This window comes from Glycine soja, chromosome 3 (genome assembly GCF_004193775.1).
Source record: "Glycine soja cultivar W05 chromosome 3, ASM419377v2, whole genome shotgun sequence".
Classification (NCBI taxonomy): Eukaryota; Viridiplantae; Streptophyta; class Magnoliopsida; order Fabales; family Fabaceae; genus Glycine; species Glycine soja.
The window spans coordinates 40,057,963-40,083,252 of NC_041004.1; the positions used below are offsets into that span (position 1 = coordinate 40,057,963).

At 33.1% G+C, this 25,290-nt stretch overlaps 2 protein-coding genes and 1 non-coding gene across 5 annotated transcripts; 2 read left to right on the forward strand and 1 right to left on the reverse strand.

Moving 5' to 3' along the window:
* Nucleotides 1-479: 479 nt before the first annotated feature.
* On the reverse strand, nt 480-8,850 carry LOC114406965 (ABC transporter C family member 5-like). The gene is made up of 12 exons (XM_028369854.1): nt 8,512-8,850; nt 6,010-8,277; nt 5,572-5,892; nt 5,410-5,496; nt 4,036-4,734; nt 3,777-3,941; nt 3,250-3,544; nt 2,842-3,056; nt 2,330-2,635; nt 1,562-1,625; nt 1,194-1,433; nt 480-1,064 (listed from the first exon to the last, which is right to left on the reverse strand). The coding sequence occupies exons 2-12, from the start codon at nt 8,122-8,124 to the stop codon at nt 952-954; spliced, it is 4,620 nt and encodes a 1,539-aa protein (XP_028225655.1). The 5' UTR covers nt 8,125-8,277; nt 8,512-8,850; the 3' UTR covers nt 480-951.
* Nucleotides 8,851-14,255: 5,405 nt separating this feature from the next.
* Nucleotides 14,256-14,327, forward strand: TRNAQ-CUG. The gene has a single exon. It is a non-coding gene; the product is annotated as a tRNA-Gln (tRNA).
* A 3,848-nt stretch (nt 14,328-18,175) lies between these two features.
* Nucleotides 18,176-24,964, forward strand: LOC114406968 (tyrosine decarboxylase 1). Of its 3 annotated transcripts, none has more exons than XM_028369859.1 (13): nt 18,176-18,287; nt 18,403-18,551; nt 18,944-19,016; nt 19,333-19,563; nt 19,791-19,954; nt 20,920-21,060; nt 21,981-22,040; nt 22,440-22,604; nt 22,749-22,805; nt 23,427-23,491; nt 23,953-24,076; nt 24,307-24,444; nt 24,533-24,964. In XM_028369859.1, the coding sequence occupies exons 2-13, from the start codon at nt 18,423-18,425 to the stop codon at nt 24,653-24,655; spliced, it is 1,470 nt and encodes a 489-aa protein (XP_028225660.1). In that variant the 5' UTR covers nt 18,176-18,287; nt 18,403-18,422; the 3' UTR covers nt 24,656-24,964. The 3 variants fall into 3 exon arrangements, with proteins under 3 accessions (XP_028225660.1, XP_028225661.1, XP_028225659.1); XM_028369860.1 differs by having other exon boundaries at nt 18,182-18,334; nt 18,412-18,551; XM_028369858.1 differs by having other exon boundaries at nt 18,185-18,551.
* Nucleotides 24,965-25,290: the final 326 nt, after the last annotated feature.

The window sequence follows — 25,290 nt, forward strand, 5'->3', positions numbered from 1 at the left end:
TAGAACATTTTTACATCGGGGTCGAGCCCAACTCATATGGGCAAATTGTAAAGACAATTGTCATGCAAGCTGAGAATCCCGATAACAATTGGACAACTATGGAACAACTACACAGCCGCCACAAAACTAGTGAAAATCAATGGATAAACAATTTTAACTAAAATTAATTTCTTAGTTCAATGAAAGAGGAATGACAAGTTCCAGGCAATGTATAAATTATTATTATTCAAACTCTAATGATTAACTTCTTTTATCTGACAAACTATATGGAATATTTTTCTATGCTAATTTAAAATTTTATTTAATTCAATTTCACACTAATTTATTACTTAATATATTATATAAACTAAAATATATAGTTGATTATGTTATGGCTAATTCGGACATAATTTGAATCGTAACTCTATTCAGAAAAAAAATAAAATTGAATCATAACTCTTGGTAGTAAAAATTAAGAAAAACAAGAAAAATAACTGACCTTATAGGAAAGACAACTAATATAACTTTTATTTGTGAGGGGGGTGCGGAGATTCTGAGCTTGAATGGCTTAATTCTAAAACTTTCACTACAAGAAAATTGTGGAATACACAACTAATTTAAACTCTACACTTTTTCTAACCAAGCAAAATCCTAGTGCCTCATTCTACAAACTACTTCGTTGCTTTCCTGTAATCACAGATCAACTTATTTTGTGTTACAAAGCATGCTAACCATGCATGAATTCCTCAACTTTAAGGGGAATAATCAAACAAATTTCTCCTAGTGGGATGCTTGATTCATGAGGAGGCACAAACCTCTCCCTTTTATTTTGTTTGTTTCCAGCTCGTGTCTCTACGCATGCCCCGAATGCAGCAGTGGCATGCAAGGGTGGCATCAATTCCTGATTCAACTTTTGAACTGTCTTAAGCTCCGGCCACCACACTATGAAAGCATTCACACGTTCCATTTGTTCTAAAAGTCTGGTATGCCACTTGAACGTGATGAATACTCGGTCACCAACTTCAGAAACACGGATGACTTATCCTCTAATAGTCTTGAAGGAGTGTCGAACTCTGCGACTAGACCTACAAAAGCATCAAGCTGATAACTTCAGCACAGACTAGTGAACCATAATGCAAATTTATAAATGGAAAAGAAAAAAAGAGAGGAAAGAAACAAGGCCAAAGAATAAGGCATGATGTTACCATACGCACCATCACTGAGCACAAGAACTAGATCACTGTCAATGACAGTAGGTATTCGATGTGCAATGGTGCAAACAGTGCAGTCTTTGAACTCACTTCGGATAATCTTCTGGATAAGATTATCCGTGGCAGTATCAACTGATGCTGTTGCTTCATCCAGTACAAGTATTCTTGACTGCTGCAGCAGAGCTCGGCCCAGAGCAACAAGTTGTCGCTGTCCTACACTCCAATTATCTCCATTTTCTAGAACTGCATGTTTCAAAGTAATTTGTTGGGATGGCTACTTGTTTGTGAATTGTGACTATCACTATTTTTCTATTTACGGGATGGGCAAAGAAAGATACTGTGTATTTTCACATTTCTTTTTGGCCACCTACCTGGTGTGTCAAGCTGTTGTCCTTTCTCACGGATAACCTCTCCAAGCTGAGACTTATCAAGTGCCTGAGAAAAATTAAAAACCAACAATCACACAATGCACAGCCTTCTAATCAAATAGTCATAATTTTCACGGATTATTGGTCTATTTTCTTATACTGAGTTCTTGCTTAGGAGTGAAGATATAAAGTGGTTTATGGTACTCATCAGAGTAAACGAACAATCTTTCAAATTAGGAACAGAAATAACTTGTCAGTCATGGACAGGTAATTCAGCATCCACTTTTGATTAGTTCCAGGTTTCTTTTGGATACCAAATTTAGCTCAGATGGAGGGTTATTTTTGGCATATGTGGTGAGTTTTCTTCCTTTATTTGCGGAAGGTACATGGTGAAGGAAGTTTGTTAGGTATGATGATAGTGGAGGCTCTGCTTGGTTTGTTTTTGGTGGGGATGGTTGAGGAAGTTTACTGCATAGGTTACTTCTAAACCAAGTATAGGAGAGTTTTTATTTATATTATTGACTTCATCTTCTCATTTCTCCCCTTTATTTATATCTGTTTTCTGTTTGATCTCTTGGCTTAGATGTCCTGACCCCTCTATTGTTCCTCAATCCTGCCTTATTAACAATATTTCCATTTCAATAATAATAGTTTGGCTGTTACTATACATAGACATCCAAAACCTGAATACAAGTAAACTGCATAAGCATTTTTCTAAAAGATAATACAAGCTGAGTAATTAAAAGCATGGAATTATAAAGCAATACCAACCTCCCAAATCTCTTTATCTGAGTGCTCATCCAGAGGATCAAGATTGCCTCGAATGGTACCTTCAAATAAGGTTGGATCTTGAGGTATGATACTGAGATGGCTTCGAAGGTCATGAAGGCCAATCTCTGAAATATTAATGTTGTCTATAAGGATACTCCCACTTGCTGGTTCAATCAATCGAAATAACGCCTGAATTAAAGTAGATTTTCCACTGCCAGTACGTCCAACTATTCCAATCTTCTTTCCACCTGGAAATGTGCATGTTACTCCATGAAGCACCATAGGAAGATTCTCCTTGTAACGGACCTTCAAGAGTGACAGAGTAGGGGGTAAGAAGATCATGGGAAAAAGCCAGTTGCAGTACAAAAATCATAATAAAGATATTTAATAATGTAACATGGCTAACAGCTAGGATTCGATACTAAATCTTGTACACCAAGAAAAAAACAATCGATATATGGCTTTAAAACACAAGAAAACAAAAAGCATAAATGTGAACCTAAGGTTAGTACCTTCAAATCAATTATTTCAATTGTCCCATTTTCTGGCCATGAGAATGGAGGGCGAGAATCTTCAATAATTGTGGGTGCTTCACTAGGAATTTGGCTGTACTGATAAATTCTCTCAATAGATATAATTTTATTTTCAAGCTTGCAAAAGCTGAGTATCCACCGTGATAGGCGTGCATTTAAATTCAGGCCATATGTCACAGCAAGTCCAGCCATGCCTATACAGAAAAAGTAACAGCAATAAGCAACAGAAAAATGTTCCATTATTGCATTCAGCATCATGTATAACCATCACTTGTGAAAGTAAATCTATTTTCTAATAAAAAAACTGCATAAGTTGATCGTCCAGGATTAAGCATACCACTTGTGAAACTAAGAAGACAAAATAACTTATCAGAACAAAGTACTTACTGGGGTCGATACTTCCACGAGGAAAACTCACAAGTAATACCATACAGAAAGCAAATACAAAGGTTGACAGTAACTCCATCCGCAGGCAGAGCCACTCAATTGCAGAAAGACTGCAGAAGAATGGTCGTGCAAAGCAATCAAGAAGATAGAGGTTCCGCTTCATGAACCTTTTTTCTTGTCCAAAACCCCTGATGGTGGATGCTCCAGCAATTGATTCACCAAAAAGATGTATAATTGGAGACTTCTGTATGCTAACAATACGAACCAGTTCCCTTGAGGAAGCCATGTAGTATTTCTGAGATGGAATTGGTTGATGGTTAGAACAAATCAAAGTATAGGGTGGGTGACAGACAAACATTTAAAAAATAATTCAACGAATTGGAAGATTACTAGCACTTTGCAATGTATCCGCTCTTTCCCTCCGGAATATAATTCTCACTTTTCCCCAAAACAAAACAGTTTTTCTTTTATGTAAATCTTTGTGAAAAGCAGTTACAAAGATTTTAAGCTGGACAATTTCTAATTACCTGCATCCACAAACAAGCAACAGCCATTGGGACAACTAAGAGCAAAACTTGCCATGTAACTTCTGTCATTACACCAACAATACCAATAAGCTGTATTGTAGTTGAAGCAAATCCACCAAGTCTAAAAGGAATGTCAAGATCCACAACACTTTGATCAATTGATACCTGGTGGTATACAGAGGACACATTATAATTATCTACACCATACACATAGAGATAGGATAGAAAAAAATAAAGACGACAACAAAAGAGAACTTACCCGATTCAAGATCCTTCCAGCTGGTGTAGAGTCAAAGAAAGACATTGGTGCATGGAAAACACTTCTAAGCATTTTCAAAAATAGCTTCTGGGCAGCTGCAAGACCAAATGTAGCCACCAGAACAGCCCTTACAAATATAAACCATGAGCTGCCAAAAGCAAGGGCCATATAAACAAGAAGAAGAACTGAGGGAGTTACTTTGGGCAGGTCTCCTTCTGTTTGAGGGTTAGCCCAAGCCATCCACCAATTGCTTGCAATCTGAAGGAACTGAAATAATGTTTGTGCAATGATTATGAGTGGAATCAATAAGCCTTTATATGCTGCTGCCATGTATGAAAGATACACCTTCATGCTGACTCTACCTCTAATCCTCTCCTCTTCCTGAACAAGCTGTTTCTTTCTCGATCGTTTTGCTTTCTTCTTCTTCTCTTTAATTGCTTTTTGATCTGAAATAGATGATCCCTCTTGCACTTCCTTTGCTAAACTGTCTATATCATTTGCTGAACAAATGGATTTCTTACTGGTCATAACAGATGCCTCCAGGGATAAATTTTCATCTGACTCTTCAGAGGAGTGAGTAGGGATATCCATAGCCTCTATGGCTTCATGGTGAGCTGAAACCAGAGTATTAAAATCTGTTCCTGCTTGTAAAAGATCATCATACTTTCCTGACTGTATGATGCATCCTTCTTTAAGAACCTTCAAGAATGGAAAAATAAATTTAGGAAGATCATCTTTACATCACATAAATTCTTTTAGTACTTAAAACTTTGAAAAGTGAAAACAAACAGAAATTTCATATAACATGAAATATTTGAATAGGATTCATCCTAGTCCTTGGAAGAATTAAATATAATTATAGATACTGCCAAATGTCAATTAAAGTGACTACAGATCAATGTAGTAAGAAATACAGATTTATTAGAAGTTATTGAAACATAATATTTGAATAGGATTCTTCCTAGTCCTTGGAAGAATTAAATATAATTATAGATACAGCCAAATGCCAATTAAAGTGACTACAGATCAATGTAATAAGAAATACAGATTTATTAGAAGTTATTGAAACATAAAAATAAAAGTATCGGCAATGGATTCAATTAACCTAAAGATGAATCGAAAAGAGTTTCATTCATGAACTTTCTTGTGCATATATCAATTTAATATTACCTACAATTATCTATTTTTCCTCCTGATTATAATTTTTACAACTGGCAACATCTCATGTTGATATCCTTATAAGAACTTCAGTTTCATATAATCAATATTTAAACTGATTCCTATGTGTTGTTTGATACATGTTTCCTCATTGTATTTGTCTTGGCCTCTTACTGCATTATGCTTGAATGTGGAAGAAAAACCGTACAGCCATACCAGAATCAAATCAGCAGCGGGAAGAAATTCAACTTGATGGGTCACAAAAATGACTGTTTTATCTGCAAGTGCTGTCAATATATACTCCTGCAGTTCCATGTCAAAGGGTAAGCCAAATCCACAATTCATTTAAACAGTAACATTATGCTAAGGAAAACTAACCCTAAACAAGTCTGATCCAGTGTGAGCATCAACTGCACTGAAGGGATCATCCAGAAGATAAATATCAGCATCTTGGTAGAGTGCTCGTGCAAGCTGAACCCGCTGCTTCTGGCCACCACTCAGGTTTATACCTCTATCCCCAATAATTGTCTGATCACCATGTGAGAAAAGTTCTAGGTCCTTTTTCAGTGAACAAGCATGAAGAACATTCTTGTACTTTGCTTTGTCCATTGGGCTTCCAAAGAGGATATTTTCTTCTATAGTTCCTGATTGTATCCACGCTGATTGGGAGACATAAGCAGAAGAGCCACACACTCTAACCTGCAAAATAATTCAATGCATCTTATAAAAACTGTTACAAATCAAAAAGATTAAAATGCCAATAGACAGATTAAAAGAAAGAAGGATGGAATTAAAAGCTTAAGTGCACCAACATACTTCACCAGAAAGTTTAGGAATCTCTCCAAGGATGCACGAAAGAAAACTCGATTTCCCTGAACCAACCATACCACAAACAGCCACGCGCATCCTTCTTTCAACTTTCATACTTATCCCTGATAGGGTAGGCCTAAAAGATGAAGAAGGGTCCCAACAGAAGATACCATCCTTAATTTCTATAGCAATGTTAGTAATGCCTTGTGGCAAGACAATAGTTGCATCTTCCTGCAATTCCTCCTCCAGCAGGAAACCAGATAATCGGTCAAGAGAAACCTTTGTCTGAGCCATTGTTGACACCAAGTCCGGAAAATTCCTCAAAGGTTCTTGCAGGATCCTGAAAGTAGCCAGAGCAGAAAGTACACCACCAGCAGTCAGCTGACCACCCAACAATATGGAAGTAGCAAAAGTGACCGCCGAAACAAATATAGGGGAGCTCCAGAATATGAAAGTTATGAAAGCCTGAGAATAGAGGGCTTTCCGAAGCCACTTGAACTCTACTCCACGCATTTCCTCCAATTTCACTCTATATCTGTCCTCCCAAGCTTGAAGTTTGAGAATCCTCATATTCCTCAGGCACTCAGATGTTTTTCTCATCCTTTCATCCTTAGCAGCCATTAATTTGTCTTGATAATTTTCTTGGACCCTGGCAATAGGAACAGTGACGACGATGGAAATTATTGTAGCAATCAGTGTTGCAATAGCAGCAATTCCAACATTCTTATACAAAATTGCAAGGGCAAGAACAATCTGCAGAGGAAGCATCCACATGTCATGAAGATACCAAGAGTAGTCCCCTACCCTCTGAACATCAATAGCCATGTAGTTAACAACCTCCCCACTCGTGTGACTTTGCTTGGCCAAGCTTGATATCCTTAGCCCCTTTCGATATACCATTGCAGTTAGAGCCGACCTAACATGCATACCCAAGATGTCCACCCCAAGATACCACTGCCTAGTAGTAAAGGTCTCCACAAGCTTTGCCACAAAGAATACCCCTGCAAGGACATACCCCTCATGTGGGAAAATCTCTTTGCCAACCAAGTAATCAACAAAGTAACTTATCATGTACGGACCGACATACGAGACAAGAGTAGTGACACCAGCAAATACGGCATTACAAGCTGCCTCCTTCCAGAAGGACTTGAGAAGTGCCCAAGCCAAGGAAGGCTGCTCGGATTGGTTTTCAGCCTTCAACCTCTCCCAATTAGAATTCAAAACCTTATAATTTGTCTTGGATCGGTCTTTCGCCGCAACAAGGGGAATGTCCTTAAGCTCAAGCGGCCTTTTTGCCCCTATGGAAAGAAGTGGATTCAACCAAGACAAAGTGGCCAAGCTAAAAAGTCCGGCATCAGTATAAGGAGTAACCTTGAGACACCCCGGTTCCTCCTCAACAAGCAATGGCTGGTGCTCCTCGGAATTCCTAAAAACCTTTATACCAGTAACACCCCTAATTGCCACAATACACAAAAAGGCAAGAGCAGGAGTGATGGTGAAATTCGCCACAACATGAGACCGCAGGTGCTTGGAACCCTCCATCCAAACCCCCTTACCATCAACATACAAACCACACAAACAAATACCAAACAGCATAACCCACCAAAGTCTGAGCAAAATTGGAAACCTCTCAGACGCCTTGAACTTGCATTGCAAAGCCGAGAAGCTCAACACAACCCAAGCTAAACCCTGCACAAGAGGCACAGAAAGAAGAGCCAAACCCAAATCCAAATCCACATCCAAATCCCTTCCTCTAATCAAAGCAACCCCATCAAACCCCAAGAGCAAAACTTGCACCAACAGAACATACAAACAAGACAACACCGACAACTTGAACCACGTTTCAATCCGAACGACGTCACGTGTTTCCAAATCAACACTAACACAACCGGGGCTGGCATTGCCGGTTATGTTCTCCTTACCAAATCTTACTCCTCTCCCTACACACACAAGCACCTTCCTCGCCGAAACAACGAAGAGAAAGAGAAGAGACAGTGTCAAGTTGGCACAAATTGCCACCAGTTCCAACAAAGGCAATCCGAGGATCGCACTCCAAAGGGTCTCAAACGATCCCGAAGAAGAAAACGTAGGAGACAAGATTTCAATTTCATCGACGGCCATTGTTGTTGTTGTGAGAAGCAAAACGTGGATTCAGAATAGTGAGTCGGTGATGATGATATAGATGATAATAAGTGAGAAGAAGCTAAACTTGTTATGATGTCATCGAAACGTGGAAGAATGAAAAAAGGGCATTTCACCATCTGGAGGTAGATTCTGCAGACACATTGTTGCGCAAACAAAGAGATAAATTTCGTCAACACGGAACCCGAAGAAACAGAGAGACAGAGAGGGACAGAACACGAAAATGAATAAGAGGCAGCAGCAGCAGCACCTCTCAGAGCTGTTTTATGCTTTCCGAAAACAGAAAGGGACAAGCTTTGGGTGGGACTAGGAATCGAAAATAATCAGAATCTGAAGGAAGACACCGAAAAAAAAAAAAAAACTTACCTGGGTTGTTCTCAGAATTATCGTTTCGCTTGTTATGAGGAGGATGATGATGATTCGAGCTCTTACAAAGTAGCACGCCAAATACAGAGAAGAGAACGACAAGGGTGGCGGTGATGAGAGAACAGCTATGAAATAATAAGTACAACAACGTGTTACGGATAGTGAGTGAGAGAGAGACAGAGAGGTGAATCTCTCTCCTCTGCTCTCTTTAATAATATTCTGTTATTTTGCCCTTTTAACTTTGCTGCTCTGTTGTGTTGTTTGCTGGATAATGGTGGTAGTGGTGGTGGTCACCATATAAAAAGTTCCGTGTGAGAATGAGCAACTTTTTGTTTTGTAGCAGCTGTGAGAATATGGATGATGATGCTTTTGGCTAGATGAAAATGGAAATCCTTCTAAGTTTTAAGCCTTAATGTTTAATGGAATGCTTTTCCAATGAGCTTAGAATTTAGATGAGCTACGGGTATGATCTGAGTGAGGGGTGCTTTCATACATTCATTTATTTATGAATATATGATTTGAATTCATTGATATGAAATTGATTGTGCTTAATAAGTAATTAATCTTGAAAGAGGTATATGTGTGTTGTATTAAAAAATAAATATTTTTTAAGAGGAAAATAAGATTGATTATTGCTTGGTTGTATTAAAAGTTATTTAAGAATCGAGATTATTTCATAAATGTTTTTTTTCTTTTAATCTAATAAAATAAAATTATAAATACTTGCACGAACTAAAACAGATAATACTACAAATACTGTAACCAATCAAGCATAAGAATGCAGAGAAATTGTGATTTCATACTATTTGTAATGTGCGCGATGTTCATGGTACATACTACATAGGAAATAAGGTGGAGAATAATTATGTTTCTTAAAAGGTTTTGCAAGCATATAGAATATTACAAGTTGATACACATTTTATTAGCTTGTTGTTAATAAGGTATATTTATTACCTCAAAGGCGATAAGTATAATAATGCAGCAAATTTGAGATTAAAGCATTTTTTGAGGGGGGGAAAAAGAAAATACTGTATCTGTGATCTCATTAAAAAAAATATTTATAGGCCCCCATTTGTTATGTGTGAGATGCTGATGGTAAATAGGGGAGAAGGTGGAGAATTTTTCCATTTCTTAGTTTTTGCTAGCATGCAAAATATTACAGGTTATATGCACATTTTTTTTTGTCTTGGTGCTAAATTTTAATAGGGACATATTTGTTCCATGTGTGTGCGCATACGGTTGATGTGATGAGATCATGAATCATGATGGGGATCTCACTATGTGTACGCAAATGAATGTGGTATTTCATAATCAATGAACCTGTCTATTATGCAAATGGTTTAACAAAAGAGATTTTTTTTTTTTACTTACAAAGTTTATGTGAGGTACATCTGATTCACCAGAATCACAACAGACCTCAAAGTTCAATAAATTTTAAAAATACATTAAAATATGAGTTTATTCCTTATTAATTAAATTAATCTTTATTTATAAAGGAGAAAATCTAATGTAAGCCTACATAGTTTGTGGAGATTTTGGATCCTACAATTCCCAAGGAAATACAGAGGGGCGTTGTTTTTGGTAATGGGATTCAGATTAATCAAATCAGAGAGTGGAGAGTGCCAGTGATCCCATAACAATAATTATGTGCTTTTTGAGGATTTGAGGCTATCCTAACATTGTTGAACTTTAAAAAGGAGCATCCAGAACCAGGTCTTATCAATAAAGTAAATTAGGCTTATATATATAAAAAAAAAAGGTCCAAACGTAGCATATGAGATGCCAAAATCAAGATTAAGAAAGCTCGAGTGTCCTTAACGATACCATTTGATATTATTTTTTTAGTGAACATTGATTCATAGAACTGGCTACATCACTTTGTATCAACTGATCTAGCTGTTTGTACCTGTACAATAAATGTGACCAAAACTTGAATACAAACACAAAAATTGAAACGCTATTTTTTCTCGGAAAACTTTAGAGTTAGGAAAATGAATGAAAAAACTTGGTAGGTGAACTTCGTCCTTGGAGGATTCATAAAACGTGTGGCTGTAAGAATTTTATTGACTTTTATGAGGATTTCTTTATTTATTGCGTGAGGACCCATGTTGCATAATGCTTATGATTGCGAAGTTCAACCAGAAGAAAAAGGACAGTAAGAAAATTAAAAGTTTGCAGAAAGAAAATAGAACGTGGCACAGAAGTGAAATCTTCTAAATGGGATAACTTGAAATTGAATTAAAATATAAAAAGTGATAACATATTTGGAATATTGAGTATAAAAATTAGATTTTTTTTCATATTCTAAAATTCTTCATACTCTTTATAAATAATTATTTGCAAAATAATATTTTCAAATACGTGATATCGTATGACTTTTTCTACATTATATGGAAAAACAAAATAAAAATCATACTTTTCATTTCTGCTCTGGCTTAAAAAAATAGCAAACGATGTCATTTCTGCATTTTCTTTGCAACAATAAATTCAGCTTTTATCTCTAAAAAGAAAAAAACAAATGCAACTTAATTATCCCGAACATGGAATTCGGCATCAGGTAGCCTACCCCCAACACGTGCGATTTATACGATTTACTAATTGGAAACGTCACAGTGTCCATTCATAGTATTAAATAATCATTATTTATTGTTTTGGTTAAATTACATGTTGCTATATGGAGTACTAGTACTATTATATTTTCATTCAAATTATAAGGCTGCTCTAATTATACATTTAAAAGGTAACATCTCTTGAGAATCATCAAATTGTCTCATCATGTATTTTGAAAAGGGGATTGAGTATAGTATAAGTGAGTTGATATATTCTTCAACTATTTATATTTGAAAATAATTTGTGCTACGATAATAGAGTAAGATAATATTCTTATGATAGTGGCATTTTGTTTAAATTAGCTATATTTTTTATTTTTGCTATTTTGTTTATATGTCAAATTAAATTTGTAATTATTGGAGACTTTCGATTAGACTCTTCTACCATATGTTATGCTTGTTGCTTTAGAAGGTATTGTCTCATCAAGATTCATTCCAATTTCCATGGTGGGATGGGTTAGTTTTCATGTTATTAATATAAAATATTCACTGATCATATGAGAATCTGATTGATTATTTTTTATGACATCTCTCCTTTCAATCAAATTTTTTATTATCTACAAAATTTAAACTTAAAATCTTATTTAAGAGAATTAAATTAAGTATTACACCTATCAACAACTTATTGGTTCATTTAACATCCTTTTGAATGACTTGTGAATAACTAGTTTGAATACATATTTATAGATGCAATTTTCAGTTTGAAATAAGTTATTATGAGTATAAATTTATTTCACAATTTGTTTGATTAATACATATATAAATAAGTATGTCATATAAATAATTATTTTTGAAATTAAATAGAAAATAGGTCTTAATGCTTATGATAATTAGTTTAATTAAATTTTGACATTTAAAATTAATTATTTTCAGTTGTTTCGTTAAAATTTTCTTATTTCCTATAACAATATAATTATATTTTTTATTTAATTTATCATCTTATATATATTTTACAAAACTTTGATTCACCATACGTTCATAATATGAGAATAAATGATTTTGAAATATATTACCAATGAAACTTATTAAATGAACATTTTTTTTCATTATAGCCAATGATAATAATATTAAATAATAAAAAATTTAAAATTAGCAATTAATGAATTATAATAATTTATATTCTTAATTTAAGATTACTATATAACCACACACATATAATTTGAAAATATGAAATGTTAAAAGTATAAATGAAGCTAAAATTAAAACAAACGAATTATTAAATAAAAAGTTTTGGAAATAAATTTAAAAAAAAAAAGAAAATAACAATTGTAGTAAAGTCATGTTGATGTATTCTATATGGATTTTATTTTGACTTTTGAAAAGGTATAGTTAATTTATACTAGGGAAATTTGAAATAAAGACGAGATGTCATGTCATACTGTATATGGCAAGTGCCACGAAAATTTGACGTGTAAGGCTTGACTTTGAGAGCGAGGAACTTGTGGTAATGGTAAGCTCATTAATTATGGACCAAACGGAGATACTTAAACAGATAACATTGTATATGATTTTGGGGACAGAAACTTGGGGTGGGTACTTGTGTCTTATTATGTGGGGGTGGAATTATAAAATTAAATACTAGTATGTAATTTACATATAGAATTTCTAAATTTTAATAATAAGAATTTTAATCTAACTTAGCGGATAATTAAACATAAACTATCAACTAACATTTTTTATTGCTAAATGTTACTTCCTCATATCTCAAATATAAAAAATATTTTAATTTAAAAAATTAGATAATTACATTTAATTATATTAATTTTAATAAAAAAATTCAACTTATCTTTAATTAGAATTTGATATTAAGATAAAAAAGAGTCATTGAATTCAACACCTCAATTAAATAAAGAATATTTTAGAGATAGTAATATTAAATAAGATAAAATTAATTAAAAAAAATTTATATCTAAGATCAAGAAAAATGTACTTTTTATATATTTGAGATCAAAAGAAATAATTTAATAATAAATATGATATTTAATTAAATGAAATATTTAGATCTAATATCTTAAAATTAAAATTTTGTAAATAAAAATTAGCAGGAACTAATAAAATGAGATGCAGTTCCCGTAAAATTAAATTAGGTCAATAATTTATGAATCATACTAACAAGGACATCAAGCGGGCCAGCTAGAATTTATCCAAGTACATTTTTTCCGAAAATGACATTGCTGGTTGATGCATTGTGCCACTGTCAGCATGCCAATTATTTTTGGCATCATCGATTAGGAAAAACATAAATTAAAAGAAAGAAGAAGAATCTGGAAAGGGGCATTCATCGTTTACGTGTCTCCTTGCAATTTTGAGAAGTGAGAAAATAGTCCCTCAATATTGTATTATAAGGGATGTAGTCTTTCACTGGCCTAATTTTTGTTGGCATATTTATTTTATTTCTAACTATAATATTACTTTTTCTAATGAATCACATTCTCAAAATATTATATCTACGAATATTATTCTCGTGATGATATTTGGTTGGTATTTAATAGTTATATAGAAAAAAATTATTTAATTAAAATTTGAAAAAGTAAAAATAAAAATTTTGTATAGAAAAAGGATATTTACACCTTCTCCTTATCTTACATTCTAGTTATTAGGGTGTTGCTAGGTGCAGAAGAGGCATATTGACATTAAAATACAATTCTAAAAATATCTTTAAGTATTTTTTGCTTCTATGAATTAGGTATTAATTTAAAATAATGGTCCAAACAAGAGTTAATATATGTAACTTTTAGGTTATTAATTTAACACTTTAATTAATTGAACTATTAGATTAATTATATTATAAAATAAATAATATTATTATATAACACTAAAATTTCTAATATATATTTAATGCACATGTAAATTTAAATAATAAATTTAATGAAAATTAATTTTGATATAACTCATACGATTAACTAATTCGTATATTTTTTTAAAATTTATTAATAAATTAATTTTTTTAATAGTAACTTTTTTATTATCTGCTCATGCTCCCATGAAGATATAGGCCTTTTGGTCATGTTTTGATTTGTCCTTGGTGTGTCCCAAATGGGGTAGGTAGTTCACTATCTCAAAATACTTGATCTCTCTGCAGTGATCACACTTTAGTAGGCTATTTGATCATTTAAAATTATATATTAAATAAATGGTCCCATGGTCTAGTGGTCAGGACATTGGACTCTGAATCCAGTAACCCGAGTTCAAATCTCGGTGGGACCTCTTTTTAATTAGAAACAAAAGAAAAACTATATTTTAATTCATATGAAGTATCTCTTGTTGAGATAAATTAAGGGGATTTTCCTAATCAGATTTTTTAATTATGTTTAATTTTATTGGATATCCACGTATACAACACGTCTGTGAAAGAATTTTAGTTGAATTGGTTCTATTTTCGATTCTCATAAATAAAAATAATATATAACATGCCTCAAATCAAAAAGACACCTGGATAATGAGTTCGGCATAGTATTAGTTGATTTGGTACTTTATTGAACACAAATAGTCACTTAACAAACTCAAGTTAACCGTCAGGACAAATATTGCTGCCAGAATAAAATAAAATAAAAGATACAAAACTTTTAAAAAATGTAAATAAAGAACAAGCTAAAAAAAATTGCTAAAATATACGAATCTAAAACTTAACACAAGAGACGGGTGAGATGTGAACTTTTAACATTGTAATTATGTTTTTTATTTAATACAAATATTATCTTTTACAGAAGATAATTTATTTTGATTTTTTATTTAATTATGTTTTGTAAGATTACTCTGGCCACAAACTCTCCCTTCTTCCTTCGAATATTATATATTAATCTGGTTGTGTTTCAAGGCTCAAACTCTATATGATTAATTAAGTTGAAAAAATCTCGTGTCAGATATTCTAGGTACTTGGTTGTTAATGTTGTAAAACTTTGAAATATGTTTTTAAATTTAAAGAGTATAACTATTTTTTATTTGTCTATATTTAATTAAACTTGTTTTTCGTTCTTATATATATTTCATGAAAGTAATGTGTTTTTAATCCCTTAACAGACCTTCAACGATAGCAAAAAAAACATCTTTTTAATTTCAAAGAATAATAAACAAATAAATAGAGATTAAATTCATAATAACAAGTTATTTGCCACACAAGGAAGTTGAAATACACGGGCTCGTGAATCGTGATAGATTATGATGAATGACATACAAGATATCTCTACCTACTTCCCTTAAAACATCGCAGAACGATATGAACCATACACTATGCAGAGTTGACACGAATAATAACTCATTCTGATAACGTACGAAATTTGGACTTGTAAAATATCCATTTCAATCAAAAGTTTCCTCTTATAGGATCCTCAATTCATGACTTGCAAGTTGCGAGTAACCCCTAGTGCAAATCCTAAAAATACAGAACTTCGGGCAACCATATTGCAGCATATAAATGCAGACATTGAAACGTTCTCAAACACCCAGGTCCTAGAAAATTACTTTGGTTGTTGGAGCATTGTAAGAGTGGGACTACAGTTCAGTGCCTATTTTAAATTACTAGGTCCCAGAAAATTACTTTGGTCGTTGAGCATTGTAAGAGTGGGACTACAGTTCAGTACCTGTTTTAAATTACCAGGTCCCAGAAAATTACTTGGTTGTTACTATTGTTAGAAATATAAGGGACTATATTTCTTTTGTTGATTATGATATGTATGAAATATTTATTGTGAGTTCAAAAGGTGGTCGTTATTATCTGTTGGAGATTTTGAATATATACAATGTGAATATTAAGAAGACTATATTTTAAACAATGATAAACAAATTAACAAACAAAAACCTCTTGTTATTCAACGATGTGAATATTTTAAATAAAGCTTCTTATAATCTTATTATTCCACTAGGTCAGGTGAATATTTGAAACGATGGTATTGTGTCCGAAGTAGAAGAACTCTTGAATGAATTTGGATTCTTCTCTTATCAAAATGTATTCATTTAGGTTTTAGTATATGAAATGATGTTGCAACGGTAAAATAGTAGTCTCGGTCGTTCTTATCATTATTTAAAAAAAAATGATAATAAAGATGAAAAAAAAATGTCAGTAATATTCTGTGTTATACTTTTTTTTTTGAACATTTTCTGTTACAGACTAAAATTTATCAAAAATCATCATTTTTAATAAACCACACAAGAAGTTTTCACTTCACTAATGTAAGTTCTAATTTTACCTTGATTTAAATTATATTTTATTATATTATAAAAGAGATAAATATAATTTCTTATGTAATTATATATATTCTCTTCATTCAAATAATAAAAGGAAAAATCATTTTTTTTCCAAGCCAGGGACACTAATTTGAAAAATGCCCACGCAAAAACGTAACTTTCAAATTCCGAGTTAGTGAATAATAATGACAAAAAGTGTGTCAATGTCATACAGAAATTTAACTCTGGCCATTGACATCACAAAGCCAAGTTTGGGGTCAACAATCTCCTGGGTAGGGTATTGGTGAGGATTTGAAAGAAGAAGCTTCTCATTCATCTTATCTAGATTTGTACCAACGTACCAACAACCTTAATTTAGGGAAACACTCTCACCATCACTATAGAACAATAAGGTAACCTAAAACTCGTGTTCTGGACCCAGAAATTAGCAACAAAAACTCGTGGTGGATCTTGTTTATGACAGCAGAAAGGGGGAGCCATGGCCCTCAAGACTTTTTACGATAAAATTAAAATATATACACCCAAAACTCGTGGAGGATCTTGGCACTTGCCAGACACAGCAGCCATGTCCCCAAGACTTTTTATTTTCACAATAATATATTTTGAATCAAAACCATCTTTTAAATTCATCTAAACACAAAATAAGGTTTTTTTTTTTTTTGGCAATGTGAATAAGAATCAAATCAACCATAACATTTGTAACAAGCAGTCAATGGGAATATACGTCTAGTGAAAATGCTTAGAAGATTTTATCTGTCATGACCTAAAAAAATAGATCTTAATTTTTTTTTGTGTGCATGAAAAAATAAGAATAAACGATACCAATTGTGAACAAGGAAGGACGATGACAATTGACAAGTAGAATCTAATCTACCATCCTTGACTTTTGGTCTGTTCCTGATGATGAAATGGATTTAACTTCCCAAATCAGCATGCAATATGGTTCAAGAACCAAAGCTATACGATCACAAAAAAAAAAGAAAAAAAAAGAACCAAAGCTATACGTTTCGGGCCGCAGTAATGTTGGACTGTGTGTTTGGGCCTGTATTTGTAAAATGAATCTTGAACAAAAACGAATTTGTAAAATCACTCTTAAAATTAAATAATTTATGTTTGAATATTTTTATTTTAACAATAAATAAGTAATAAAATTTTAATCTGATGCAAAATTTATTTAATAAAAATTTAATTTTAAACTCAAAATCAATTCTTCAGGATTAAAATTACATAACTAATATTTTAACACTTCTTTTCTTTTGATCAACAACTCCAAATTAATTCTTGTAACTTATTTCTAAGACAAAAGTTGCAAACATTTATCTAAATTCCGTTATAAACTTATTTATATTTATTTCTAAGACGATTATCGAATTTTGAAGAGATATAAACTTGATTAAGTGGTGAATGTAGAAGAAAAAGAAGAAAGAAACGATTAATATTTGTGAATATATAAAAAAAAATTATACTTTCTTGCAGAGGGATGAGTCCAAATTTTGACTTTCATAATCAAGCAACTCCAAATTTTGAAAAAAGACCTAAACACCATGCATGTACCCGAGATACAATTTTAACTTATCTACCTACTTCTATTTACAACTTGGCTTGATACTAAATTTTGCATATATTTTATTTATTTTATTTGAATCATGAATCTAACCTAACCATTTAAGATAACATAAGAAATAATTTAATTAATTAAAATATAAAAATATACACAAAATTAAAAATTAGACCAAAATTAAAAAAAAAGTTAAAAAAGATCACATGTTGTTAAAAATTAAAAATTAAAAGAAGATTAAAATTATAATTTAACCATTGTTTTTTTAACCGGTATTCGCTATATTTTGTGACTGGGAAACCACGTTGGGCGTTGTGAATCTTGTGATCATCGAAAGTCACTGTAGTCTATTTTGTCTACAAAATATCTGGACTGACGGCGGAGTAGAAACAACTGCAACACAAGGGGATTGGGGATAATTTCAAGTCAGTCTTCTTCTCTATCTTCCGTTTTTCCTGAGAAAGTAACAAATGTGAGTCGCTAAGCGTATCAAACTCGTGAACACAGTTAGTTAATTAGTTTTCTCATTCTCATTCAAAGTACGTCTAGTGTTTGCAAAAATGGAAGAAGAAAGTGCGTTGAGGCCGATGGACGCTGAGCAACTGAGAGAGCAGGCTCATAAGATGGTCGACTTCATTGCCGATTACTACAAAACCATCGAAGACTTCCCCGTTCTAAGCCAAGTCCAGGTTCTTCAATCTCACTCCCTTCTCTTTTCATTCTAAATGAAATATATATATTTTTTTATTTACAAGTGGTTTTGACCCAATGAGTATAGCTCGGTTGACAACACACGCGAAGTTAGTGGGGAGAATACCTAAGTTCAATTCCTGCATATTACATTATTGGGGAAGAGTGAAGAACTTTTAAGTGTAATTAAGTCCTGGACCGAGAATTAGTCCCATAGCAGGCCCAAATGACCAAAACTTGTAGGGATATCCCGGGAAGCCAAATGTCCTAATTACGATGGTTAAACAAAAAAAAATAAAAAAATATAGAAGTGATTTTTTGGTTTCTAGCTTGTAATCGTTGTGAATATGCTGCTGCCTGGTTTCCTTAAAAAGATTTTCCCCCATTGCAGCCAGGTTATCTTGGGAAGCTTTTACCAGATTCTGCACCTGATTCTCCTGAGTCATTGCAAAATGTTTTGGATGGTGAAGCTTCTTACTTGGATTCTGAATTAACCCTTTCTTTTTATGCAATGTATTATTACTTGGCCTTGTTTGGATAAACTTCTTGATAATTACTTATAGGAGAAGAAAACTTAAGAAGTTAATTTATAGAAGCTCTCTCATTTAGCTTCTCCAAAACAAAAGCTGATTTTAACTCATGTTCTTATTTTCTTCTATTTTAAGTGCTTATTAAGAAATTTATCCAAACAGAGCCATTGTAGTAGTTGCAGTTTCGTTATCTTGTAGTTTGTAGAGTTGTTTGAGCAATGCTAGCTTGATAGTGTTTGCCATATTGTAGATGTGCAGGAAAAAATACTGCCAGGGGTGACGCACTGGCAAAGCCCAAATTATTTTGCGTATTTTCCTTCCAACAGTAGCATTGCTGGGTTTCTAGGAGAGATGCTCAGTGCGGGTCTTAACATCGTGGGTTTCAGCTGGATAACTTCTCCTGCTGCAACTGAACTTGAGACGATTGTTCTGGATTGGCTTGCAAAGGCTTTCCAGCTGCCTGATTATTTCTATTCTAGTGGTAAGGTCTTGGAGCTGCTTCATTTCTCTGAATTAATTGTGTGTAAAGATACCATACGCACTACTAAGTCAGAGTTTTGTTTTTTTTAAGCTTGTAAGCTCTTGCTTGAGATGAATTTCATAGATAATAAAAATTTGAACCTAAATGGCATATGAATAATTTATTTGATAGAAAAACTCAAATACTACATGTAAACCTTTGCAACATTGGATGTGATTTTATTGCAGGGAAAGGTGGTGGAGTTATACAGGGAACTGCAAGTGAAGCTGTACTAGTTGTCTTATTAGCTGCCCGTGACAAGATCTTAAGGAGGGTTGGAAGGAATGCCCTTCCTAAGCTTGTGATGTATGCATCTGATCAAACACACTCTGCTTTACTAAAAGCTTGCCAGGTACCTCCAATGACACATAAAATTGAAAATAACATTATCATATATACTCAATGACATGGATTTCCCTAGTGCACCTTCTCACTGTCAAGTATACTCTTGACCATTGTTAACTTTTGTTGACACGTGTTCCATGCTTTCTGACCTATTTTAAATACTGAACATTTTTGTAAACTTTTCTTTCATTATTCTCGGAGTGAGGGTGAGTGTTGAGATCCCATATTGATTAGAGATATGACCAATATAGTCCTTATAAAGCTTGAGTAGTCCTCTTCTTACAAGTCAGTTTTGTTAGTCCAAATTCTAAGAGGGGACTTTTACTTTTTAATTTTCTATTTATCTTGATTCTGATCTATTTATTATTTTATCCAGGGAAAGGAGCTGTTTATATTTTAATTCAATAATCATAGTAATCTTGTTAATAGTCTGCAAAATGAGAAAATTATATAGTTTTTTTCTCGTCTAAGTAAAAATGTAATGGTTATTTGTTTCCTTAATTATATGATTATCATGCTCTTTAGCACTAATTCACTAAACCTTTGAATATTCCAGTGTTGCAGTGTGACTTGAAAGCATCTGACTTTAACTAAGATCACACAAAGTTGAAACTTATTTAGCCTATTCTATTGCCTATTAGTAGTTAATGAATTGTTGCTGTGACTATTTTAAAAATTTGTTTAATATTTATCACCTTGTTGATCAAATGATGGCTTGATATCTAGATTCTACTCTTTTGATATTTTACTGTTTCTATCAAAAAAACCTTTTTCTATCCTTGAGATGACATGTGTGGTAAACTAGCTGCCTTATATTCTGGGATGGGATGTCTTAGGCTCCTAGCTTTGAACCTTCCATTTTGAAATGGGAATCTTCCTTTGTGTTGCTTAGATGCAATCTTGAAGATTGCATTATTATCAATGAGATAATTTTTTTATTAGTTGAAATGTTTTTTCACTTCTCCTTGGCAGATAGCAGGAATTAATCCAGAGCTATGCAGGTTGCTTAAAACTGATTCTTCCACAAATTATGCACTTTCTCCTGATGTACTTTCTGAAGCAATTTCAAATGACATTGCTGGCGGTCTTGTACCCTTTTTCTTATGTGCTACTGTAAGAATTGAAGGCTTATATGAATTTGTGAATTTGTAACAAATTGCTATATAATGCGTTAACTTAACTGCCCATTGTCTATGTGTGTGTGTCTTATGTCCAATATTTTATCATACATGTTTACTTAATTTTTAAATTAGAAATTGCTCAACTCATCTGAGTATCAGATAAAGGGATAACATATCCTTCTTCATGTTGTTCAGAGCTCTGTCTCTTCATTATTTGTTGCTGGGGAACAGATTGTTTTATACCTGTTAATATGGTATATGTTTGGACTAATAAAGGGGAGAGAGCAAGGGACTGAGATCCCTGTCTGATCCTAAAAGAAATAACTGTCTGATAGACAGTTAACTGTTATGTAACACATGGGAGAAAAAATAAAAGGAGATTGAGGGCAGTTAGTTTGGGAAATTGTTGATTGATTGAAAGTTTGGGGAGAGTCCATGTCTCTCAAATATCTAGAATAGGAGGGTAGTGTGTCTGTTATTCTGCATTACTATCTTGTATCACATGTCCTCATTTCTGATCTTGTGTCCCATTGATACAGACCCAGAGATAGAGGTTCCTGCTAATAGACTTTCTGTTTTTCTTTCCATATTCAAATCCAGTCCAATTATGGAATAATATGGATGTGGTTCCAGAGGCTAGTAAACTCTGTTTCATGAAAATTTTCATTTTGGATCTTAAATTATACATCCAAGAGAATTTGTATTGACTATTATGCATGTTGAAATTTTACAAGATATTAAATCTTTAGATGTCACTGAAACTCTGCTTGGAACTAATGCTGGATCTATATTTCTTGTTGATGAGAGAAGACCTATCTGAATCTTGTTGTAACTTGAGGTAACTAGAGTCTATTATCGGTGGATTTCAAGTTTCTGGCATTAATTGCATGCACTTTGCATTTATATATGCAGGTTGGTACCACTTCATCAACAGCTGTTGATCCTCTGCCTGCATTGGGAAAAATTGCCAAGGTAATATATTTTATTGAATCGATGATATAATACATGCTAGTATAGCCACTGATTCATTTTATTGAGGATATTAAACCAAATGTTTATTTTTTTAAAATAAAAAAGATGTGACTCATAAGGAATTAGGAATGCAGCTAGATAGATAAATCCAGAAATGACAAAGCAGTATGTTAGGAACACAAGGAGATAATGATACTTGTTGACTGGAGTTTCAAGAAAGAAAAGTGAGATACATGAATTTTCCTACTGTTTTTGGCTCATTATCCATTGTTTATGCTTTTAGGATGACTGGTTCATAAACCTCCATGGACCTGCATCAAATTTTGTTTGACAAGTTTTTTGATGCGTTTTGTTTAGTTATACAATCTGATAATACTCTGATGCATGTCTTTTTGGAAGACCAACAAACTTTGGTTTCATGTGGATGCTGCTTATGCTGGAAGTGCTTGTGTATGTCCAGAGTACCGCCACTGCATTGATGGTGTTGAAGAAGCCGACTCATTTAACATGAATGCACATAAATGGTTCCTGACTAACTTTGACTGTTCATTACTTTGGGTTAAGGTATCCATAGTACATTTTTTAACCTCAATCTCACTTTTGCATCTTTATTTGTAACATTTCAATTTTCTTCATAAACAAGAACGTATGTAAGTCAAACTGATGAGTTAGCATTAAAAAACAAAACTGATGAGGAGTTGATGACAGGACAGAAGTTCTCTGATTCAATCATTGTCTACAAATCCTGAATTTCTGAAAAACAAGGTATGTTTGTATTTGCACGCTTGATGTTAATACTGAAGTTTTACTGTAAGAGGTTTCCAAATTTTTGAATAATTTTTAGTTTTCCATCCATTTTCTGTGTGTGTGTGGATCTTATATAGTTTTTTTGTAAGCTACATTCCGTTGAGTCAAGGTCATTATAGACAGTATCACATTAAATTTATAAGTTAGTTCTCTAAAATAAAATTGAAGAATATAAATCGTTATTCACTGAATCCAAAAGAAAGGAACATTCTGCTTTAAAGGAATCCTAATGGTAAACAAATACATATCATGGTACCAAATTTTTTTTATAAGAGAGAGAGAAACAAAATTGCAGCACCTGCAACTTCTCTTTTTCCTCTTCCTACAGTGGTGCTTCAAATGTAAAGAGTAATAAGTATTGAATACTTATTGGATCACCAAGAAATGAAGCTGGAGTTATTTATTTTTCATTTTTTTTTCTTTTATATCTCTGTGTAGTTAATTTCCTCTATCTCATGGATTAGTTTTTATCATGAGGGAACAGAGTCATGTGGGATATATTTCTTAAACAAGACGCTTGTCATTTGAAAGCTCACATTGTTATTTATTCCTTGTCTGCTTATATTGTTGAATTTGCAGGCCTCTCAAGGAAACATGGTCATAGATTACAAAGATTGGCAAATTCCTCTTGGACGTCGCTTTAGGTGGTTCTTTTGAAGTTTTCCTCTGGAAATATTTGTCATTGCTTTTCTATTAACAGATACATATATTTTTGTGTTTGGTACTGAAATCTGAAATCTCTCTCCTCCTCTCAAGTAGAACTATTTTCTAGAGAGAATTTTAATGCATATCCACGTCTGGACATACATAAATTGGCATTATTCATACATTGGGGCTCCTAACTCATGTATGCCTATATGTATTTAATAATTTTTCTCTGATCATGATTTGTAATTTTTTTTCTTCTTTTTGGATTTTATTAATTTGTACGTCTATGGATTTCTTTCTTCCTTTTCCCCATTTAAGAGGTTATGGGAACTTCTGATGCCATAACTTTTATTAAATCATTGGCATTATCTCTCTAATAAAAATTTCGGTACACCTTAAAGATTTATGATTACCAGTTGATGTGTAACATTGCCTATTCACCTACTCTGGGATCCAGATCATTAAAACTGTGGATGGTGTTGCGACTCTATGGATTGGATGGTCTGCGAAGTCACATAAGAAACCACATTGAGTTGGCTGCTAACTTTGAGGAGCTTGTACGTCAGGACACAAGATTCAAGGTATTCTTCCTTCTAGGAAAAACTTCAATCATAATTTATTGATTTAAATGCATAAAAGTGTCCATCATATTGACAATTGTAAATTGGTGTTAGGTAATGTCTTTGGTCAAAATATGTCCATCTAAATAATTGTTTCAAGTCAAAATATGCCAATTATGAATGTATTTTCTTAAGTACTTTATTTACTTTTCTGCATATGCCATGAAAATTGCAACAAATTATGTACACAGGTTGTTGCACCTCGCACGTTCTCTTTAGTTTGTTTTCGGCTGCTGCCCCATCCCAATTCTGCAGATCATGGGAATAAGCTAAATAGTGATCTACTCGACTCAGTAAATTCAACTGGAAATGCTTTCATAACACACACGGTGTGCATAAATTTTCTTAGGAGTTTTGTTCTTCATTCATTCATTTTCACTCACTTTCTTTCCCTTGATAATAACCAATTTTGTGCAGGTTCTATCAGGGGAGTACATTCTACGTTTTGCAGTAGGAGCACCATTGACAGAAAGGAGGCATGTCAATATGGCATGGCAAATTTTGCAAGATAAAGCCACTGCTCTACTTGAGAGTTTATAGGATGAATCTGCTCTCAGCATCAGCAATTGCTTTTGTGGACATCCAATGTTTCCCAAGACTGCATTCATTTTATGATTTTTTCCTCTATACATGATTCCTTCTTTTTACACCATTGTCATGTGCTGTAAGCTTGTCAGAGATTTATTTTTTCTGAAGCAACAATGTTACTTTTATTACAAGTTGATCATTATTTCCAATTGTAGGCATCTCAGATCTCTGAGTAAAAGGAGAAACATTGTAAACAATTAAATAATCATTTTGGTTCATGAAAGATCAGGAGTCAGATATTTTAGTGTGTGATTGGTTTCATGGTGGATAGGTTCAGGATTTTGATTTTACTTCAGTCCAATGTGATTTCAGTAAAAATATAGATGTTTGATTATTGTTAATTAAAGTGTATAAATTTGAACTATATTAAAAATCATAATAAGATCATTTCTTGTAGTTGATAATTTTTAGGGATTTTTCATATGGTCAAATGAAATCACAAACTTCAAAATAATATTTGGACTTGCGTCCAAGTCGTCTCCCAAAGGACTAATATTTATCCAGACCATTTTGATTAAAAGGCTAAAGAACTAATATGTGAGAATAGGAGTAATGTAAAAAAGAGTAGCAAGAGAATTATCGTAGTA